The sequence below is a fragment of the Macaca fascicularis genome, chromosome 4, assembly GCF_037993035.2.
Source record: "Macaca fascicularis isolate 582-1 chromosome 4, T2T-MFA8v1.1".
Classification (NCBI taxonomy): Eukaryota; Metazoa; Chordata; class Mammalia; order Primates; family Cercopithecidae; genus Macaca; species Macaca fascicularis.
Genome location: NC_088378.1, coordinates 104715427 through 104738244, shown reverse-complemented (window position 1 = coordinate 104738244; position 22818 = coordinate 104715427). Strand labels below are relative to the sequence as shown.

The window sequence follows — 22818 nt, the reverse complement described above, 5'->3', positions numbered from 1 at the left end:
TGACTTTGCCATCCAGGGATTGGTTAGAAGTTAAATTGTGGTTAGACTACTAACATCATGATTACACTTTTTAGATTATTTAAACTTATAAAATGAAGTAATAGGAATGTCTTCCCTAACTGTATAAAGCCATGTGTCTCCATTTAATAGGAAACCTGTTGATACCACTGATTATGATTCCAGCCCATAGCTTTTAAAGCAATTATGCACTTCAGCTTCTTCCCAGAATTTGGTCAAAGCAACACATATTTATTGCCCAATATAGTCAACTGCCAAAAGCATTTTTCTTGATAAATGGATCTCTACAGAAGTTCCAACCCAATATTTCTATTCTTTATTCATTTGTGCTATGCTCTATTTTAACAGACCTTTTTTTTTCTTCTTCAGGCTGATGCAGTTTCATTTGAAGAAATAAAGAAGTATATTAATCAAGAGGTCCTAAGGATTTTTGAAGGTTAGATTTTCTTAATAACATTTTTGAATTTTTCACTGATTCCCACCTCCCATCTACCATGGGGAATCCCTCCAGCAACATTCTCGAAAGACGGCCATGCCACAAAAACCTTAAGGGGCAGCCCATTTTATGATGGGACAGCTGTTTGATGAAAATTGTTCTTTACACAAAGTTAACTTTTGCCTCCCTGGAACTTCCTTTCATTATACCTGCTCTGTAAAACAACACAGGTAAAGTTCCTGCTTGTACTCACATGACAGCCCTTTGAGTATTTTTCCATATCCCTCATACTTATCCTTAGTTTTCTCTTTTATGAAGTAAATGTGTCTAGCTCCTCCACTATTATCACCCCTGGGAAACATTTAATTTATAAATGACTCTCATTTACCAAGGAATATTTTGACCAATGCAGAGTAGTGTCTTTTTATTTAGACCAAAGTCAGCAAACTGAACCCCCTAGCCAAAGCCATTGCCACCTGCTTTGTACAGCCTACAAACTGAGAATGGTTTTTGCTTTTTGGTCGGGAGCGGTGTGAATGAGTTATATTTTAAAATAGTTTTTAAAAATCAAAAGAATATTTCATGATATGTGAAAATTATCTGAAATTTGAATTTGTTTCCATAAATAAAGTATGCATATTCCTTTACCTCTTTTCTCTGGCTGCTATCCCACTACAGCAACAGGACTGAGCAACTGTGACAATATGGTCCATAAAGGCTTAAATATTTACTATCTGGCCCTTGCAGAGAAAGTTCTGACCCCTGCTCTAGATACTTCAATAATTCATCCTAAGATGTATTGGTTTTTTGAAAAAGGCATCCGTATTATTCTGTTCATGCATTTTGAGTTTTCAATTAACTAACAGCCCTGGATCTTCCTTGTTAAAATATTTTTAAATGAGGTGTTTATCATTATGGACTGTGTGTTTATTTTTTAAATCTAAGTGTGTGATCTTATGTTTCCTCTTATTAATTTCAAAACATTTGTGTTCATATCTTGTTCCAACCTGAAGATGTCTTTTGGAATGTTGTCTCTTGTAGAGCAGGTTGGCTGACCCTATAACTTTATGTCATGCTAAATTTCATAAGCATGCCATCATTCTACTTGTTGATAGAAATGTTGACTAAAAAAGCCAAGAGTCAAGGATTAGGTCTTTCTAAATGCCACAGGATTCTTTCTGTCCACTTGTAAATCATCTTCTAATCTATTATTTAGTGAGCTCTGAATCCATTTCGTTGTCCTAAAACTCACCCTACATTTCTTTGTCTATTTGCAAGGAATTGACAGTATCACGTGATTTTGACAAATGGTTTGCTAAAATCAAAATCACTCTTCTGAACTGTAAGATTTAACAAATAAATCCATGTTAGCTCTCATGGTTCTTACTTCCTTTGCTTAGCATCCACAAGCCAAAAATAGATTGTTGAATTTTTTAAGGAAAAAGATTATAAGATGCCCCAAGTCGATCTTGAGTCCATTGCTTCAAACATGGAATCAGCTCTTCTCCAAGGAGTCTTGATTATTTTAAATAATAATTAGCAGTAGAGACTGAAATCTTGGTGCTTGGATGCACATTGTCTTGTTTTATATGAGAACTGGAAATACAGTAGAGTAACACCGGGACTTGTAGCTACTTTAATGACAAAACCAAAAAAAAAAATGTTTTTTTTTTGTTGTTGTTTGTTGGTTTGTTTTTTGAGATGGAGTCTCATTCTGTCACCCAGGCTGGAGTGCATTGACGTGATCTCGGCCCACTTCAACCTCTGCCTCCTGGGTTCAAGCGATTCTGCTGCCTCAGCCTCCTGAATAGCTGGGATTACAGGCACCCGCCACAAACCCAGCTAATTTTTGTATTTTTAGTAGACACGGGGTTTCACCATGTTGGCAAAAAATGCTTTTTAAAGGTCAAGAATTTATGCTGTTGATTTTAATTTATCTTGATCTTTACTAAGTATCTTTATCATGCTCTGATATGACAGTTTACTAATACATTTGTCCACTCTTTTGTTGAGCTACCAGTAATTTTAATGTTGCCCTTATATTTGGAAGTCTTTTCTCCCTTCCTTCTTTCTTTCCTTCCTTCCTGTCTTTCTTTCTCGTTCCTTCCTTCCTTCCTCCCTCCCTCCCTCCCTCCTTCCCTCTCTCTCTTCTTTCTTTCTTTCTTTCTTTCTTTCTTTCTTTCTTTTCTTCTCTTGAATCAAACATTATGGACTACACTCTAAACTTCGCAATCCAAACGCTCATTTCCCCCTCAGCAAGTTTGAAAAAAGACAACTGTTTGAAAAAAGACATCTCAGGCTCTTCAGGGGAATACTGAAGAACATACTCATGGCTACAGAATTTGCAGTGTTCAGTGCACAGTGAAAATGCTGGTGCACTTGTTAAAAAATGATTAAGAATTTTAAGACAGCAATAGTAAAGCCATAAACTAAACATGGGGCCCTATGTGACATAGGTAGCATGTCCATGAAAGGCAGTCCTGGGGAGAGGACATCTAGGATCTCAGATAGTATCCATGCGTTTAGTTGACCTCTATCATGAAAAGAGAAATGTCAGCATATATGTGTTTTTGAATTGCAATCTAAAGTTTTCCTTTAACTCTTAATCTCTATGGGCTCTAGTGTCTTTATTTATCTTTTATCTCAGGGAGCTTTAATCCTGAACTTCAATCTCTTAAGAGGCTTTAGATAAAATCATATATTTAATAGTCAGTAATTAACCCATATTTCGGAAGCTGATTAAGAATGTCAGAAAATAGGCCGGGTGCGGTGGCTCATGCCTGTGATCCCAGCACTTTGGGAGGCCGAGGCGGGCGGATCACAAGGTCAGGAGATCGAGACCACGGTGAAACCCTGTCTCTACTAAAAATACAAAAAATTAGCCGGGCGCGGTGGCAGGCGCCTGTAGTCCCAGCTACTCAGGAGGCTGAGGCAGGAGAATGGCGAGAACCCGGGAGGCGGAGCTTGCAGTGAGCTGAGATCGCGCTACTGCACTCCAGCCAGGGGGACAGAGCGAGACTCTGCCTCAAAAAAATAAAAAAATTTAAAAAAAGAATGTCAGAAAATATAACCAAACATTTTCAGAAAAAGAAAAAAAGTGACATGTTGAGATATAAAAGGTGTTCGTTTTACAAGTCCATCAGACACTGGATGAAGGTGTGGCCCCTGGCAGCCTGCCCTGTGCATTCAGCAGAAGAGACACTTCTACTTCCTCCTGGGGAAGGCTCCCAGGCCATTCTGTGGCTCCTCTCAAGAAGGGCTATCAGTCTTCTGAGGAGGCAGGTCAGGGGAGTTGGGCCACTCTCCATCTGTCTTGGGGCAGGCTCACCAGGCTTCTGCTTTCTGAGAAGCTCCTCCTCTGAGTCTGAATCCTTCCTCTCTGAGTTCCTGCCCCTCCTTCCTCTGTCAGAGCCCACCTGCCTGGAAGCTGACAGGTGCAGCGTCCTCCCCAGGTCTCTGGCTTCACACCCATCTCTCCTACTGCCTCTCTGTCTCTTCCAGCCTGGCCAGGTCCAGGCGAGTGGCTGGACCCCCACCAGAGCTAGTAGTCCCTCAGAAACCACAGGTGTCTTAGCCTCAAAACAATATTTTAAAGTGACCCATAAGGAAACTATTTTCTGAGACTTCTAAACTCTGAGACTCCCTGTGTGATATCCCTCTCCTTTTATCTCTCTTGACACTAGTCCAGCAAAACTGTCCTCCCAAACAAAACTGTGCCTGAAACCCAGAATTTAGTTATTTAGCATTTAAGTTAATTTGTCCCAAGATCATTTCGATTTACTCCATTTAATTTTCCACTTAGAAATCACCTTTTCCATGGCTTCTGAACACCATTTACAAAAAAGAAAAAAGAAAACTCCATTTTCACAAATCATAGAGGCCCAAGGTCACAGTTACCGTTTTCAGAAAGCTTTTTCTCTAAAAGCAAAGATTATTTTTCACATGTTAAAGCAGTTAAAGTTAAGTAGTACAGACAGCTAACTGCTACACTTAAGTAGCACCCGTCTGCCTCCCTTTTTCTTAGTGGTTTCACAAGAGACAGTGTCAACAACAGCTAATGCTATCTCTGCTCCACGCACCCCTGCACATCTGCAGCCTCGAGAGCCATTCTCTCCGAGCGGCAAGTCGCAGACTGTCAGCCCGGGCTTGAGGGAGTCCTTGGAAGATCCTGCTCTCCAACTTTATCATCCCAAGTGTCCAGATTACACCCTCTAGTGAAACCCTAGACCAGGATGACCCAAACTTTGAACCCTCCTCTTGTGGCTTTTTAACCCCCTTTGGGGCTTCCCAGGTGACTCCACTGATACAACACCCTGCAAATCTCACACCTTGAGCTATTTTCCAGACCACCTAACCTCCCTTCAACTTCCTGGTGCCCCTTCCCAAACCTAACTGTGGCGGAAAGAGATGTCTTTTCACCAATCCCATGTCTAGGTTCCAGATTGATCACTATGCACGAATATATATCCTTTCTGAAGTTCAATTAAATCCCCAATTTGATTGTCCAACAAGTCAAGTCCTTTTGCTAGTAAAGTGACCACACAGGACAAGGACAGATATCATCCATGTGTCTCAGCTTAGCATTTGGCTTTAGGAGGGCTTTCTAGCTGCCAGTGATGCTGCCCACACAATGGAGGGTCTTGCCAGATCTGAGAAGTTTAATTCTTGCTATTACACTGTCCTATTATGCTTGGGAATTTACATCGACATGCAGGAAGAATTTACCAACCTATGCAAAAATGTGTACTAACATCTGGCTCTCTCGGTTCTTGAGTCAGACATGGGGCCAACAAGCCCACACCTCCAGCTGTGGGAGAAAAGAAAGATTAAGGCTAAGTATTCCTAAACAATGTTTCTGCCTCTAGATTTTCAGTGTTCAGAAAATCCCCTTACCTATGTTTTCTTGATTTTTCATACATATATTTCATATATATATGAATGTGTGTAAATATGTGTGATCCTGTTTTCTTATTCCAAGGTTGTAACATCTTTTCTTACCTCTCTACAAGTAAGATATTCATTTATATATACATATTTGTATATGTACTTATTTATATACACATCATCTGATAAATATACATCCTTGATGAGATTTTATATATATATATATAGAGAGAGAGAGAGAGAGAGTTAAAAAACGTATTTTCCACTACATAGTCTCCGTTTCTTCCAATTTGCTGCTTTCTGTTTTTTTGGTTGCAACTCTGTTGTTCAGTTTATAGGATTTCCTCAGTGTCCAGTAATCCTTGGATGTCTGCATACATAAGAGCAGGGTTTTAAAAACCGATTGAAAGCTCTGAGTGAACAGTGGGGCTTGCCAACCTCCGAGTTTCACTCAGGGTAGCCCAGTTGGACTTTTTAAGTGAAGGACCCTTAATTTCAGTGTCTTTAACTCTTTCCTCTCAGTCTGGTCAGATTACCCCGCGGAGACATTTCACTTCCTGCCTGGCTGCGAGCTCAGCTGCTTCAGATTTTCAGTTTGGAAGCCTGAGTCTCAATGGAGCCTGGGCTCCTCAGTGCAGAGGCAGACTACTACCCTTTTCAGATAATAATAAACCTTCAGCATCTTGCTAGGGATGGGGACAGTCACCTGCCCAGCTTTATAGAGAAAGGAATTTCAACAACTACTAAAACAGGCTTTCAATCCGTGCTCCTTATTTTAGTTCCCCTCTTTCACCCCCACTTCCAGAGGTAACTTGTACTGCCAATTCTAAGCCTTCTGAGGATTTTGTAGTTTAGATCAAGTTATTCCTCTACTTCTAGTCTAAGAGTTTAGTTGTCTTGAGTTTGCTAAGTAATGTATCACTCAACCATCTGGTTCTCACCTCCCAAAATTGTGCTGATATTGTCTCCTTTCATATGCTCCCCCATTCTTGTCTGTTTATGCCTTTAAGAGGATTGTTTTGCTAGGATTCAGGAGGTAGTTAAAGCAGATCCATGTGTTTAATCCACCATCTTTACCCATGATAGTTCAAAGCAACTCATAAAGGTGGCGAATGATTCAGACAGAGACAAATGAAGTGGTAACCACCTTTGGGTCATAATGAACCACAAAATAAATATGAATCCACCAAATGATACTGTTGAATTAACAGTTAAAAATGAAACTAGAATATCATTATAAAAATATCACAGGAAATTACTCTTCTGATATTTTTGCCCTTTAGGAGAGAACTGTATTTAATTTTGATTTCCACATTTAGGAGACATTTATGGAGAAGCCCTGAAATAATGGAACCAAAAAGAGATTTACAAAATAGATTGTGAAGCCTATGAGTAAAAGTTATTTAACCTGAATGCTGATATGTAACAATATGACTGATTTCCCAAGGGAAATACTCATTAACTGCTCTCTGTTTCCATAATGGGGTAGCAAAATGAAATAAATTGAAGTTATACCAAGAAAATGGATAATCGGACATTTCCATGGGCATTCGGAGAAGATTAATTTCTGTCTTTGAAATATTTACAAATTTTATCTGTGAAATAGTAGACACGGGCCAGATGACATGTGTGTCTTCCTTCCTCCTCTAAAACACGTAGTTTATCATCACATTAATATTAATGTCTATATTATAGTAAGGAGCCCATTCTCCAAAGAAGCCAAGCTTTGGTCTCATTTGTTAGAGTGACTGCTGTGGCTTCGCCTTGGCAGATGGCAAATGTGTGTTTGGTTTATGCATGCTTATATCTGAACTCTTCAATTTCCTGCCTCATTAGAAAGCATAGCCAAAAACAGTTTAATTGATTGAAGATCCCTGAAAACAGAGGAAAAGCAATTAAGAATAAAGGCCTTTACAATTCATTTGGATGCTCTGAAACATATTATTGTAAATTATAGAGCATTAGGGTAGGGTTCAGAAGAGGTAATTACCCTTATGCTAAATGACTGTTTCTGAGTGTATCTCAAAGCCAGATAATTTACAGCTAGAAGTAGTAAAAATAATTTTCTGTTTTGCTAAAAATATTACAAACCACCAAAGTACTTCTAAATTCAATTCATATATTAAAGAAGAAAAATTAGTACTGTGAATATTTGTGTTTCAACATTGAAGGTATTTAAAGAGACATGTTTCAAATTAAGAAAAATTGTACTGAAATACATCTCTCTTTTGAAGTGCAGAACAACAAATATTATGCAAAGTTTCAAACTGTGATTATTGAATTTCATATTTATTATAAGGCCCCAAGTTCATAATTTGATGTAATAAAGATATTATATGTACATTCAATATGATGATTTGTAAAACTAAAACTATATATCAATTATCTATTTGTTTTATCTATTAGTTACTAGAATAAGATGTATTAATATCAACCAAACATCCCAGGTAGATAGTGAGGTAGTAATACTGGAGGGCAGGTGATTTCATATCACTCCTTGGGACCAGCATCCATGAGATCCCTGTTGGCCTCCCATTCATCCTTCAGTCTACAGCCAGAGATTCTAGTCCTGTGCAGGTTGTGGTATGTTTCCATTCTGCTTGCTTTGTGACATGAGAATGTGAATGTAGGTGATTGCTTTTTGGATAATGACAGTCAATGCTTTATATCTATTGGGGCTTTTGCCTTAATAATTCTATATGAAAAAATAATTCTTTTTCTTTCTTAACCAGTATGGGCCTACATTGTTTTTAAAGGATTGTTTTAATTGAAAATTCATGGGAAAACAGATTTTCCTCAGAAGTAATTTACTCTTTATTTTAAAATTTACATAAAATAAAAGATACATATCTGTTTAAGTATGCCTTTGCAATTCAATTAAATCAACTAAACTGAGTGAAAAGACTGGAGAACGTGGAAGTAACTCTTTACAAGATCTATATGATTTGGGCTTCGTGTTTTCTAACCGACGGCTATAGTTTCTACTATGTTGTGGTCTGTCATTTGGTCTTTACTTACAAAATAAATACTAATTTCCTCAGTAAAAAAAACTTTTCTGGAAGATTTGTCTGCACCAAACCCAGAGTGAAGTTTTTAAATTAAATATTCATTCCTTACGACACACATGTATCTTTGAAAAACTATGTGTAAATTATTTCAAAATAAAACCATTTAAATTACTAAGAGATTTTTGAAGAAGTTATGCAAAAAGAAAAAGAAAAACTTCTTATCATGGCAAGGATAGAGCCTCCTCAAGTTTTCTGTTTGAAATCTAGTTGTTCATATATTAGATTTTTTTAATGTGAGGTATACCAAATATAAACAAACCAAGCAATTTTAAGAAAGACTCCAATGATAGATCATATTTATAATGGCCCTGGAATGAGTTAATGATTTTACCAAAATTAATTTTATTCGGTAGTAAAATATTCCATATGCTTTTTTTTTAGTTATCTGTTGCTGCATAAGAAAATACCTCCAAATGTTGGTGGCTTAAAACATTTATCTTACATTTCACATTATAAACGTTTATTATCTCACATTTTTTATGAGTCAGGGGCTTGAAGTGTTGCTTAATTGTATGGATCTGGTTAGGATCTCTCATGAAATTGCAGTCAGGATGTCATTCAGAGCTACAGTCATTTGAAGGCTTGACTAGGGCTGGATGATCTGCTTCCAAGTTCATGCACGTGGCCACTGGCAAGTAGCATCAGTTCTTCCCCACGTGGGCCTCTCCACAGGACTTCTTGGGTGCTCTCACTCCATGTCAGCTGCCTTCCTGCAATGAGTGATCTAAGAGAGAAAGCAACTAGGAAGCCACGATGTCTTTTATGACCTCATCTCTCTAGTTGCCCACTATTAATTCGGCCTTTTTCTTTTCACTAGAAATGAAAAGTCTAGCCCCCATTCAAAAATAGAATTAAACTCCAACTTTGGAAGACAGTGTCAAAGAATTCGTGAATATATTTTAAATTACCACACATACGTTCACAACCTTGCTGGAAAGTGCCTTAAAGTTATTAGGAAATCATTTTTTAATGTGAACCTAAACTCTCTCCACATGCCATTACCACAGGTTAGATTCCATGCTAGTGTTCTGTCCGCTAGATGGTTACATCTCAGAAGCACTGAAAATTCTCAGACTTTCTGAGTGACACAGCTGGTCTACATCTATACACAAACAACTTTGTGCAATTGATTTTATTTGTGTAATCAAAAAACTCAGCAGTCAGACCAGTTGGTAAATTAGATGTGCTTAAATTAAAAATTAAATCTTTTTGTTTGATTTCATGTATCTTGAAATTTTTTGACATAAAATATTTCTGTTCCATGATATATTATTTTTTCTTCTATACATGAAGAGAGGATGGCTGTATTCCTATCCCAGCTTAAGCTGCCGGCAGCAATGTTGGCTGCCCAAGCTCATGGGAGGCCTGGGCCACCAGGAAAGGATGGGTTGCCTGGGCCACCAGGAGACCCTGGACCCCAAGGTAAGTCTTCAAATGTAATATTGGCTTTTTGATTTTTAACCTTCTGTATTTATAACATGTTAGTCACAGTTAAGGAAAAAAGTATGTATGTATGTATGTACTTTATATATTACATATATACATATATGTAATATATAAAATGGTTTCATATGTAATCTCTTTATAATATTTGACATTCTAGAAGTAGATGTTTAACTATTACTACTTCAGATTTAAAACCAAATGAGAGTTACCTGGTATTCTAAATGTATTGTAATAATAATATTTGTTAAAACAATAACAGCAATAATGTGTGTTTATATATCATTATTATCTAGGAATCTTAGAATTTTTTAGGCCTCCCCTTTTGGTGTAAGTTAAACAAGTTTCCATCATCTTAGGATCTTAAATAAACTGAGGAAAGAGTTTTAGGAGACTCAAATACAAATAGTTATTTGGTTCTAAAATATATTTTTAAGAAATTTTAGAATCTTTCTGCTTTGAATAAAGCTTGTGGGTGGTAACTTGAATGTTAAAGAATTTTTCGCATGATTTCTAAAGTTCTTAAAACCCAACTTATATTGGCAAAAAATTTTGTTCCACTTATGACAACTTAACAAGAGACATTATCTTAAGTATAGCTTAACTAAATTAATCTGACAAAGCCATTTTCTAGAAGTACGATTTGCAATCCAGCAAAGTGGCCAAATAGGCCCAGGCTTAGAAGAGTCAACAATTCTGAAAGGGAAATATTAAATTCAGTGAGTACAAATCATGAAAGATAAGACCCCAGGAAAACTGCTTCTTATTGTTAACAATGGAGGATCTCAGGTTCCTTCCTTGAAATAATCAAAAGCAACTTGTATAAAGAAAAGAGGAAATTAACACTAAAATAAGAATGCAGTCCAAAATAATATATACACAAAGAAGTGTTTTTCTGTCACCAGTTTCCTTCCTACTGCTATTCTGTAATATTGAGCCTTGTTTTCTGAAGTGTCCCTAAGTGACTGATGTGCCCTTCCTCTTCTGAAGGAGCAACACCTGTTCAGTTCCCAGTAGCAGTGCCTGTTAGTATCCTAATATAACCTTATAACCTATAACCACGATTGCCAAGTCTTTGCGTTTAATTAGCACAATATAAAACAGGAACAGTTAAAATCTCTCTAGTTTTTTTAAAACCATACATATATTCCACCATTATCTTTAGATTATAGTGAAGTTTGGCAGATTGATGAAGGAAAGAGAAAATAGGATGAGGAGTAGCCCTCTTGTATACACTACTGTGTAGAGGGGGCTAATTATTATCTTTTGCTAGCTGGGTCTGTTCTGAAGTCAGAGTATATGAGACTGGCATGCAGATCTCGAAAGCTCATCTGAAAATGTGTAATGCCACAAGTCACATGAAGAATAAGCAGCGTTAACACCAATAGGAAGAAAACTTTGGATAGATCCTTCAAACAGTGGTAGTTTGAGAGGACAATAACAATGGAAAATTGAGATGATCAAGGAAAACAGCTCTGGAACTGGCGTCTCCTGTTCCACTCAAACACCTGGCTTCAGACACCTCACAGGTGCTGTGAAGGCCCATCTGGAAGGCTGTCAGTCAGAGGCAGTTCTAAACCCAGAGTATCAGTGAAACTTTTGGAAACAAGCCCTCTGTTCACCACTCCACTTGCCCTTCCTTTTGCAAAAGATTTCTATGGATTTTATCTGCTGTTGTGCCTCAAAGATTTAGACTACTTCTACTCCTGATAGGGCATCTGGATGCAATTCTTGAATTTGGAAGATATCCCCACATGATTTCCAGTTTCTTTGTGAACAAAGGTTTACTAAAATTGTCAAAACTTTTGTCTCCCCATTGGGTTTCTGACAACAGACATATCTTGACTACAACTTAGTAGATGTCTCCTTAACCTTTCCATAATACTTCCTTTTCAGTATTTGTTAGATTTGCCTAAAATTTAGCAACAAAAATAAATAAAACTTGCAAAACATAGAATTCATTTTTAAGGAATATTTGTTTCTTAAAAATATTTGTTTTTAAGGAATGTAAGTACAGTAGGCATGCTGTACTGATAATCCTGTTTAAAGGCACAGAAATCTCACTGAAAAGAAAGAGAATGAGAGGCTGCTGTTTAATTTTTGGTGCCTCTACAGAAGTGCACAAGAAATAGAAGGATTTTTCTCTAGTAGATAAATAGGTGTGACGCGCTCAGAAGATGAAGTTATACATGTAACTTACAAGCTTTGCTGTGCTCGATTTAAGTGTTTTTTTTTTTCAAAAAGGAAAGAAAAAAAGGCATTTAAAATCACCAGTGACCATGTAAACCTCAGGTGCTATTGTCTGAATCAGTCCTCTTAATGACACAGCATGATTGAGTTTAAGAAAGAGTTGAAGTCAGAAATGCAACATAGGTTGGGAAGAAAAGGTGGCTTCTGAATATGACACAGTGTGTTCTGCCACTCATCCATCCTGTCTGATGGTGGCTCCTCTGAAATTTCTAGAAGAGACATTTTGTTTTGTTTTGTTTTGTTTTCAGTGATTGTCAGGGAAGAAATCCATTTGGTTCCGAAATACATTTTTAAAAAATTTTAGAACCTTTCTGCTAACAGAGCTCATGGATGGTAACTTTTGAACTTTAAATAATTTTTCATGTGTCTTCTAAAGTTTTTGAAACCAAACGTTGCTTATATTGGCAAAAAACTTTGTTCCACTTATGACAATTTGACAATATTTATTATCTTAAATATAGCTTGACTAAATTAATCTGAAATTTAAAATTAAAATTAAGTGGTTGGTTTGAAATATGCACTACGGAGGCATGGGCAAGGACTTCATGTCTAAAACACCAAAAGCAATGGCAACAAAAGGCAAAATTGACAAATGGGATCTAATTATACTAAAGAGCTTCTGCACAGCAAAAGAAACTACCATCAGAGTGAACAGGCAACCTATAGAATGGGAGAAAATTTTTGCAATCTACTCATCTGACAAAGGGCTAATATCCAGAACCTATAAAGAACTCAATCAAATTTACAAGAAAAAAACAAACAACCCCATCAAAAAGTGGGCAAATGATATGAACAGACACTTCTCAAAAGAAGACATTCATACAGCCAACAGACACATGAAAAAATGCTCATCATCACTTGCCATCAGAGAAATGCAAATCAAAACCACAATGAGATACCATCTCACACCAGTTAGAATGGCAGTCATTAAAAAATCAGGAAACAACAGGTGCTGGAGAGGATGTGGAGAAATAGGAACACTTTTACACTGTTGGTGGGACTGTAAACTAGTTTAACCATTGTGGAAGACAGTGTGGCTATTCCTCAAGGATCTAGAACTAGAAATACCATTTGACTCAGCCATCCCATTACTGGGGATATACCCAAAGGATTATAAGTCATGCTGCTATAAAGACACATGCACACGTATGTTTATTGCGGCACTATTCACAATATCAAAGACTTGGAATCAACCCAAATGTCCATCAGTGACAGACTGGATTAAGAAAATGTGGCACATATACACCATGGAATACTATGCAGCCATAAAAAAGGATGAGTTCGTGTCCTTTGTAGGGACATGGATGCAGCTGGAAACCATCATTCTGAGCAAACTATCGCAAGAACAAAAAAACCAAATACCGCATGTTCTCACTTATAGGTGGGAATTGAACAATGAGATCGCTTGAACACAGGAAAGGGAACATCACACACCGGGGCCTATTGTGGGGAGGGGGTAGGAGGGAGGGATAGCATTAGGAGATATACCTAATGTAAATGACGAGTTAATGGGTGCAGCACACCAACAAGGCACATGTATACATATGTAACAAACCTGCACGTTGTGCACATGTACCCTAGAACTTAAAGTATAATAGAAAAAAAAAAAGTAAAAAAAAAAAACAAAAAAAGAAATATGCACTATGGAATGAGTCCTTTATTTTATCTTTAGGAAAGGACAAAAGTATAAAGGGGTTTTGTAAAGTTTCCTGTGTTTATTCTGAGAAGCAGGAGACATATAGACAGCAGTGAGAAAATCGACGTGAGACTGTGAGAAGTACACAATTCATGTTGAAAAAAGGAAGAGCCGATCCTACCGAGATTCTGATCGTGAAAGCTTGAGGATCCGCCTTCAGCACCCTGATCTCCGCCTTCAGCACCCTGATCTTCTTAAAGTGAAAAGAAAAACCATTCGGATTCTGAGTTGCATTGCCTCATTTGCCGTTTTTCTAAGTTTCCAAAGGGGTGGTTGTTGATGTCTTTTTTAAATTGAAAACACTTCCAAACAGCTTTTAAATTTTAGCCATCCCATGGGGTTCTGAGTATTGGCTTCCTGCTGCCTTGAGAGGACTTTTCTTGGTGTCCATTCCCACCTGGGGCTTGCAGCACAGGGCCTCATGGCTGGTTCTCCTGGTTATGAGCTAAAATGTGCCACATCAGAATAAAAGAGACCCCAAGAAGCATGATTCAGCTGAGTTCCCCTATATAAACAGGAGAGGCGAATTTTCCTAACAGACCTTATTCTTTCAAGTGAGTTTTATGAGAAAAGACTTCACTTAAACTTTTTCTCAAACACAGCTGATTCTCCATCACCTCTTCCATTCAAGGAATAGATACCACACCTAAAGCCCTACTCATTTCAGAAGGAACCTCACATGTGGGGTCAGTAGGAAAAAACAGCTACATTCATTCCCTGCACCCTGCATCAGTTCCAAAAGGACAGTAGTGGGAGTAGTTGTTCTTACTTGTGCACTTTTAAAGTAATTGATCATACATACTGTTTATAGGAAGCACTTGTGATATATAGATTCGACCTTTCGAATTTATTAGCATTAGGGGCTTTGGATATGGGAGGACATGTGAGTGTGTGTCAGAATGACTGAAGGGCACTGCTATCAATTGGTGGACCAGAAGCAGCGAGGCTAAACAACATGTAAGGCACGAGGCAACCCCTAACCCCACCCCCACCATGCCCACCGTAAACAACTATCCCTCCTAAAATGCCAATAGCATCCATTTTCTGGCCTTTTTCCGGTATGTATACAGGTGCACGGATTTACAACTTTAGAAGTAAATCTCTGGAGTCAAAACTGAAATCTTCCTACTAGAAATAAACACAGTCTACCACCTGAAAAACTACACCAAGCACCAGGTTTCATCAATGACAAGTACCTCTAGATGCTTTCAATTAGGACACTGCTGGTGTTTTGTTTTCCTACATGAGCTACAGTTATATCAAGCTGTCCTCCTGTAGACTTTTTTTTTTTTTTGAGTCAGAGTTTCACTCTTGTTGCCCAGGCTGGAGTACAATGGCCACAATCTCAGCTCACTGCAACCTCCACCTCCTGGGTTCAAGCAATTCTCCTGCCTCAGCCTCCCAAGTAGCTGGGATTACAGGTGCCTGCCACTACGCCCAGCTAATTTTTGTATTTTTAGTAGAGATGGGGTTTCACCATGTTGGCCAGGCTGGTCTTGAACTCCTGACCTCAGGTGATCCGCCCACCTCTGCCTCCCAAAGTGCTGGGATTACAAGTGTGAGCCACTGTGCCTGGCCCATCCTGTAGACTTATTGTCTATGGAAATACATGTCTCTTTGCAGATAGACCTGCCTCTTCCAAATTTAAAGACAGGCCCACGCTGAAGAGATGAAACCCTTAATTCTATAAATGGGGAAAGGTGTTATTGACCTTGTTAGCATTCCTACCAGGAGTTTGTTATGAAGTAATAATAAAAAAAAAAAAAGGCCCTACGGCTTTATGGCAGCCCTCATAATGAATGAGCTTGGGACCTTAACAGGAAATTCAAGAGTAGAAAGTTCTTCTGTACTCGTGCAATTCAGTCGCTTTATCTATTAATAACAAGTAATTATTAACCTAATGAACTGAGAAATTTGTGCAAAGAAATTGTTACATTTGACAGAAGGGTAAATGTTACCTTATACAAATACACAAATTACAGTTTCTTAATTTGTAATACCACATGAACTGAAATGCATGTGGAATAATATATTTCTGCATTATATTGCAAATCCGAGAGCTGCATTTAAATGAAATAGGTAAGTTTTAGCAAATATATTCTCCATTTGGAATTGTGTTAGAGTCTTGCTAATCCTCTTACTAATCAAAAGTTCATGTATCTTAAATTATTATTCTTTATTCCTCATATTTTTAACCTGTAATCTTAAGTACTTACTGAGATAGCCAAGGGTCAACTTTATAACTTTTCTGTAATAGTGGGACCTGAGTTAAATTATCAAATATACCTCAGGTAATAAATATTATTTTACTCCAGAAATGTTTAAGTAATGGATTTGGGAGGGTGCTTTCAAATGACCCTAAGTATACACATTTTTTCCTGCTGTTCCCATACGTTAAATGAAGGTCACTTATATCAAAGAAATCCTGGAAACATTTTAAATTTGAATATCGATCAACTAAGGCTGTTATGTCACATGTCAAAGCCACTGTTCTCTCTAGGGTCTAGGATTGTATTGAATATCTTTAACACAATTTTCAAATATGTGAAGGTTTCCTGCTGGTGGGTGTATTTCTGCTATATACTTCAAAATATTTTTAACATATATTCTTTTTTCCACTAGTTTCACGTTTTTGATCAGGTCATACATAAAAAGCAAATAAATACGTGTGTGGTGATTCCATTGCCAATGTTGTTCAGATAATAATGTGCACATTGTATGGCCTAGTCAAAGTGAAAATGATAATCCTAAAAACTGCTATCTAATTCTCAACAATAATGGGAAATAATTGATCATACATACTGTTCACAGGGAGCATTACATTTTCTCCTCCTGCCATGTTCTACTGTAACAGCACACCTTTATGAAAAGGCACAACTAAGTCACAGCCTACTGTTTCCTACTGAGATGCTCTCCTACTGATATCTTTGCTGTGTGTCCACATGAGTCTGCACGGCTGCTCTGTCCATTTGGGACAAGGAGTGATCTTTAAGGGGCTGTTTAAGTGTGAAAAAGTTGGAAATAAAAACTATTTGCTGTCACTGTGAAACTCTTACAGCATGGAACATTTCATTCAGACAAAGTATTACATGGGTGCCAATGTATAAAACACAGATAAAAATGCTTTATGCTTTTTATAAGCAGGGATAATGACTTCTGGAGGCACAGATTTCTCTGTACTCTTGTGGCTCAGCCAATAGCAAGCATATTAAATAGTAAGAATAATTTTGTTTTAAAATATAGACAGATCTTAAACCTAATTCATTTTTTTTGAAATATCTTAAGCTGATGGAGTGCATTTGGGAGACTCTCAGTCTCCTCTTGTTTCCTAGCTTTCTGAAGCTCCTTTGGAGTTATACACTGCCACATTCAAACATGGGGTGGATGTTTAAACGTTACTTAGAGCAGATATAATGTTTATAGTCGATCATTTGAACACAGACCTGACTTTTTAGATAAGTTAACCCACATATACTCATGCTCTTGCTATCATTTATTAGAATCTTGAATTATTTGTTCCTTTCATTTCCTTTAATTCTTGGAATAAGGTCCGTAATCCTATTATATTATCTTGTTCTCATTTTAAGAAAGACTCTTTCAGTATACTTCTTTCATTTAGCCTATACCTTGCCTTCAATCAGAATTCCTACTGAAGAGGGCTCACACAGCTTGTCATAGCTATTTGCAAGATTGATTTATTTAGGTATCATTTTCAGAGCCAAAATCTCGCTATCAAGAGTTTGACTAGGCTGGGCGCGGTGGCTCACGCTTGTAATCCGGCAATTTGGGAGGCCGAGGTGGGCGGATCACGAGGTCAGGAGATTGAGACCACCCTGGCTAACACGGTGAAACCCCATCTCTACTAAAAATACAAAAAATTAGCCGGTCGTGGTGGCAGGGGCCTGTAGTCCCAGCTATACTTCGGTGGCTGAGGCAGGAGAATGGCATGAACCCGGTAGGCGGAGCTTGCAGTGAGTTGACATCCGGCCTCTGCACTCCAGCCTGGGCGACAGAGCCAGACTCCGCCTCAAAAAAAAAAAAAAAAGAGTGACTAGTTGGGGCCGGGCGCGGTGGCTCACACCTGTAATCCCAGCATTTTGGGAGGCCAAGGCGGGCAGATCACCTGAGGTCAGGAGTTCGAGAGTAGCCTGGCCAACATGGCAAAACCCTGTCGCTACTAAAAATACAAAAAAATTAGGCAGGAGTGGTGGTGAGTGCCCGTAATCCCAGCGACTCAGGAGGCTGAGGCAGGAGAATCACTTGAACCCAGGAGGTGGAGGTTGCCGTGAGCCAAGATAATAGTGCCACCGCACTCCAGCCTGGGTGACAGAGCAAGACTCTGTCCCAAAAAAAAAAAAAAGTTTGACTATTTGGAACTTTTTATAGCAATTGTATGTTTTTTAAGATCCTCATTGCCCTATTATACCTAATCTATTTGATATGTAAGTTTAATATGTGGTTAATGCAAAACAGCTAATATACTGTTTATGTTAAGCAAATGTATCACATAATTATCACAGACTCAGAAAATGGTTCTTGTGTGTGCTGTGTTGCCATAGAACCCTTTTGGTGTATTTGGCCTCTTTTTTGTGTGTTTCTCACTTAGGCTACAGAGGACAGAAGGGAGAAAGAGGTGAACCTGGAATTGGGCTGCCAGGGAGTCCAGGTCTTCCTGGGACTTCGGGTAAGAGTGATATTATCTTCACAACACAAGCAAGCCTTTAAAAATGAGAACCATGCTTCCCCCTAGGGTGCTTATATGTCAAGTCGAGTGATCCATGTTGGCTAGAGGGTGGGAGAGAGGAAGGGCCATATGTGATCTGCATTGTGATTTTTTTTTTTTAATGTCATTAGCTCTGGGTTTGCCAGGCTCACCAGGTGCCCCAGGCCCCCAGGGGCCCCCAGGACCCAGTGGAAGATGTAACCCAGAAGACTGCCTCTATCCTCTGTCTCAGGCCCATCAGCGGACAGGTGGGAAATGAACACACCTGAAGAAGACTTGGTTCCTGGTGACACCTCCTTGCCATTGGAGCTATCTTAATACCATCAAACCCTCATCATCTGTGGGTTGGTTTTTTTTTTTTTTTTTTTTTTTTTTTTGGAGTAAGCCAGACATTAAAAGCAACCATTTGAATCCTATTCCTATAGCAATTGCAAATCAGCATTTTTTGATTTTTCCCAAATTCATTCCATATGTTTTGCTTTACAATTGCTATGATTTTTACTCAGAGTTTTATATGAAATATGCAAGTAAATCTTATCGTTAGTTCTTCTTCAAAAGGAAATTGCATCTTGTGACTTAGTAGACTGATGATGATATCCATTTTGTAGACTCATCAACATGTGGTTGGCCTTTGATTTCTGAATTTTAAAGTTTCAGACTTTAAGTTTTCTTGGTGTTTAAATTTACTATCATTGCTAAACATTTTGTCAACTTTTTTGATATAGTGCATTGCTCCTGTTGAATGTTTTTTGACTACTTTTTATAACTTAAGAATTTTTGTACCATCTACATCTATCCTACTTATGCAGAAAAATAGGCAATAAGAACTTCATTTTACAACTTCTGTTGTCAAAAACAAAACAAGAAAAACCACAGGAAACTGTTTTATCAGGGAGCCCAAACACCCAGCATAGCCAACTACTGAGATGATTTTGTTAATTCTGTATAATGATCTCAATTCAAAGCAATCAGCACTGGCATGAATAAGTGGTGCATGAAAAGGGAGTATCAAATTCCAGTTGTGTATGAGTTCTGCAAAGAAAGCCTAATACTCTGTGGTCCCCTCACTCAGTTTCTCATTTTGGTAAACAGAAAGCTGTTTTCCCTACAAGGTGCTTGGTGGTGAAGCCACCAAGCTGTCTTCGGTACTCTTAAAGCTTCAATGGCCTAGCAAGATCTTTGGGTCCTTGTATCCATTATCCTTCTGACCTCATCACCCTCAGACTTTAAGACAAGAAGCCACCATCAGAACAAAGGATGGGATACGTAACGAATGGACTCACTTGTCCTAGAAGATGGATGTGTAGTGTCAGCAAATGCATATTAAGAAGGTGAAACCCAAAAGCTCTTAAGGAGAATTATATTTCTCCAGAAGCTGCAGCAAGAGGTACAGCTCAACAAAGGAAAACCATAGGACCGAATATGCAACTAGTGCTCAGACCAAAGAGTTCACACCCACTCCAAAACCATGTCCTCTGAAAAGAAGCAAAAATACAGTGATCATCAAATGACTAAACAGTCTTTCTATTGATTAGCTGTACATTCATTGAGGAACTGTTGGTTGGCAGGCACTGATTCTCCAGAATAACTGGGCATGAGGATGTTGCAGAAGTTAGACAGTGGGTCCCACAGATGTGAGAACATGCCGCGAGAGCCTGCCGGCCACAGCAATCAGGACTCACTCCTCTTCAAGGAGCGGTGCAGATTTCAATTTGGCTAAAACAGGATGGGGGATGATTGCTTTTGTCTGTTAACTGAAAAATGAGTTTAGAAAGGCTAGCCCACTGAAGTTGGAAAAAGCTGTGAACAGAGTTGTGTCTGAGGAACATGCCTAATTTAAGGCAGGGTTTGTTCCAATGCATCCGTGATTTGAACCGGTTTTTCATTATAGATTAATGAACTGCTGGTCAGGTACTGTCTACAATGGCTGTGCATACCTACAACATTTTAGGTATTTCATATTGAATTATACTGTATATTTCAATTCCAAGTTTATTTATTTTATTTTCCAAGGTTATTTTATTTATTGTAAGCATTTTGACTTTTTTTTTTTCATTTTCTTTCTTGTGCAATACCTACAATGGTGCTGTGTTTTAAACTTACACAATTGGAACATACATATGTGTTTTCTTAGTAAAATGGTAATTTATCCCGAAAAAGTGTACATAGATCTAAAATTCGGTGCTATGTGTATATCTTGAGCTTTTAATTTGTTGAATTTCTAAACGCTTACAATTTATCTGCCACTCATATTAATTTACTTGAATTTGTCATAAAGCTAAACATTGTATATGTTTTCAAAGATTATTTTTTCATATTAATAGGTTGTTTATCTTTTTGCCTCTATGCTAATTTAAAAATATTTATTTTATCATTTTAATGTTTTCATGGACTTTTTTGCTGATGGTAATCAACTTTTTTTTGTTTTTTGGTTTTTGAGTTGTTCCTTTCATAGACATAAAAAGACAATTCATTTTCTTGTTTTATTAACTGTTCATTTTTATTCTACGAAATATGTCATGCATTCTTTCTTACAAATTGTATATTTAGAAATCTAAATACATTAATGCTTGACTTGTTAATTCTTATTTCAAGGATTTGGATTTATTCAGGTAATTTGATGGGATGGGTGATGCATATTACAAAGTGGACTTGTCACAATGACACAAACTCATTTTTTTGTAACTGGGAAATATGACTAAATATGACTAAATTTTGTAACTGGGAAATATGACTAAACAGGACATAGCCCTGTTTCTCTAGTTATGTCATGGTACATGGTACAAGCCTTTCTGACCCTACTCTATTATTTACCTTCAGATACTTTTTCCTGCCTCAGCTCTGTACACATGATATGCAACAAAGGGCAGCAAGAAGTGCTGGATCCACCTAATTTAACACCAAATGAAGTTGAGATTTGGCAATTGCCCAATTCCTTTAATAAAAAAAAAGTAAATTATTTGGGCCCCAAAGTAGGGTGGGAAATTTTCCTCTAAATGACTTAATGGTTGCCAAATCCCTTGTACCATTTTATTCCATTCCAAAACGTGTTTATTTCCACATAGATGTTAATGATGTTCAAAGCAGGGGAGAAGAATTATTCAATTTCATGAATTATCTCGTTTGCACTCCAGAAAACAACATACGTGTTTAAATACAAAATAATTATGGCTCATGACGACGATTAATATTAAAACTGTGATTTCCATATACAAGTATGTTTGAATTCCAATCTTACATTTTATACCAAGCTCAAAACACTTCCAGATAGAAGTCTTTCTATGCCAAGATTAAAGTATGACTTCAATTAATATTTATGGCCTTTGGAATCCAAAGAAAAACAGAAGAATAATTCATGAATTTGTTCATTGTTCTTTCCAACTGAAGACATTAACCATTACTTCTAACCATAACACAAACACAGCAAGTTTTAACCTTTTAAACTTTTCACTTTGCGATCAAAGTAACCCCGTAAGTTTATTTCCCTATTTTGTGATATTGTTTAAACTTTAAAATTTTAGTCACTTAAAGAACTTAAGCAATTATATTAAAATATGTTGTCTGTGAAAACTGTCATTTGATATTTGGCTTATAAAGTAACTTTTATGAATCTGTTTTATGAGTTAGGTAAGATTTAGCCTTTCTGCCGTCTCTCTCATCTGTTGGGAACCTCTGATATACCTCTATATGTCCACAAGATGGTGTTTAAAGCAATTTGTTCAGAAGAACTGAACAAACTAACAGAAATACAAGGCTACGAACAGTTTAGTGGACAACTAAATCAGACTCTTGCCTTTGCACTTTTTTTTTTTTTACTTTTGTAGATAATTTTTGTAGGTAATTTTTGTTAATTTGTTTTGTTTTCCTCATATTAAGCATCTTTATGAAACAGGCACAGTACCCTTTGGTTTGTTGACTGTTTTGATTTTATTTCTTTAGTGGATATATATGTACTTATACACTTAGTTAACATGCAAATTAACTATTCATAACTGTTTATACACCACTTTCATATTTTAGTGATCAATATGAAGACAGCTAAATAATTATCCTACCTTTTAGACAGGACAGATACTCTTTCAACAGACAAGAAAAAAGATTTAGCTTATCACAAGAAGTAGACAATTTATAAAACTACACAATGTCTAAACTCTATATTGTTCAGTGTACTTAAAATTTTACAATTAGATTTGTATAATGTTTATATTTTTCTAGAATACATCACTATTTACAAAAGTACGATTAGGAACACCTTTTTTTTTTTTAAGTACCATTTTTATTTTCCTAAGACTAATAATAC

At 37.3% G+C, this 22818-nt stretch overlaps 1 protein-coding gene across 4 annotated transcripts in view; it reads left to right on the top strand.

The window, feature by feature from the left end:
- COL19A1 (collagen type XIX alpha 1 chain) overlaps nt 1-22088 on the top strand; it is a 329196-nt gene extending 307108 nt beyond the window's left edge. For 2 of the 4 annotated variants that reach the window (XM_065543865.2, XM_065543866.2), the window contains exons 48-51: nt 388-454; nt 9700-9828; nt 18402-18479; nt 21339-22088. In XM_065543865.2, coding sequence (XP_065399937.1) covers nt 388-454; nt 9700-9828; nt 18402-18479; nt 21339-21514 — 450 coding nt within the window. In that variant the 3' untranslated portion in view covers nt 21515-22088. Of the gene's footprint in view, nt 1-387; nt 455-9699; nt 9829-13827; nt 15702-18401; nt 18480-18649 lie in introns of those variants that run through there. The other 2 variants (XM_005552609.5, XM_005552612.5) reach the window with 2 other exon arrangements.
- Nucleotides 22089-22818: the final 730 nt, after the last annotated feature.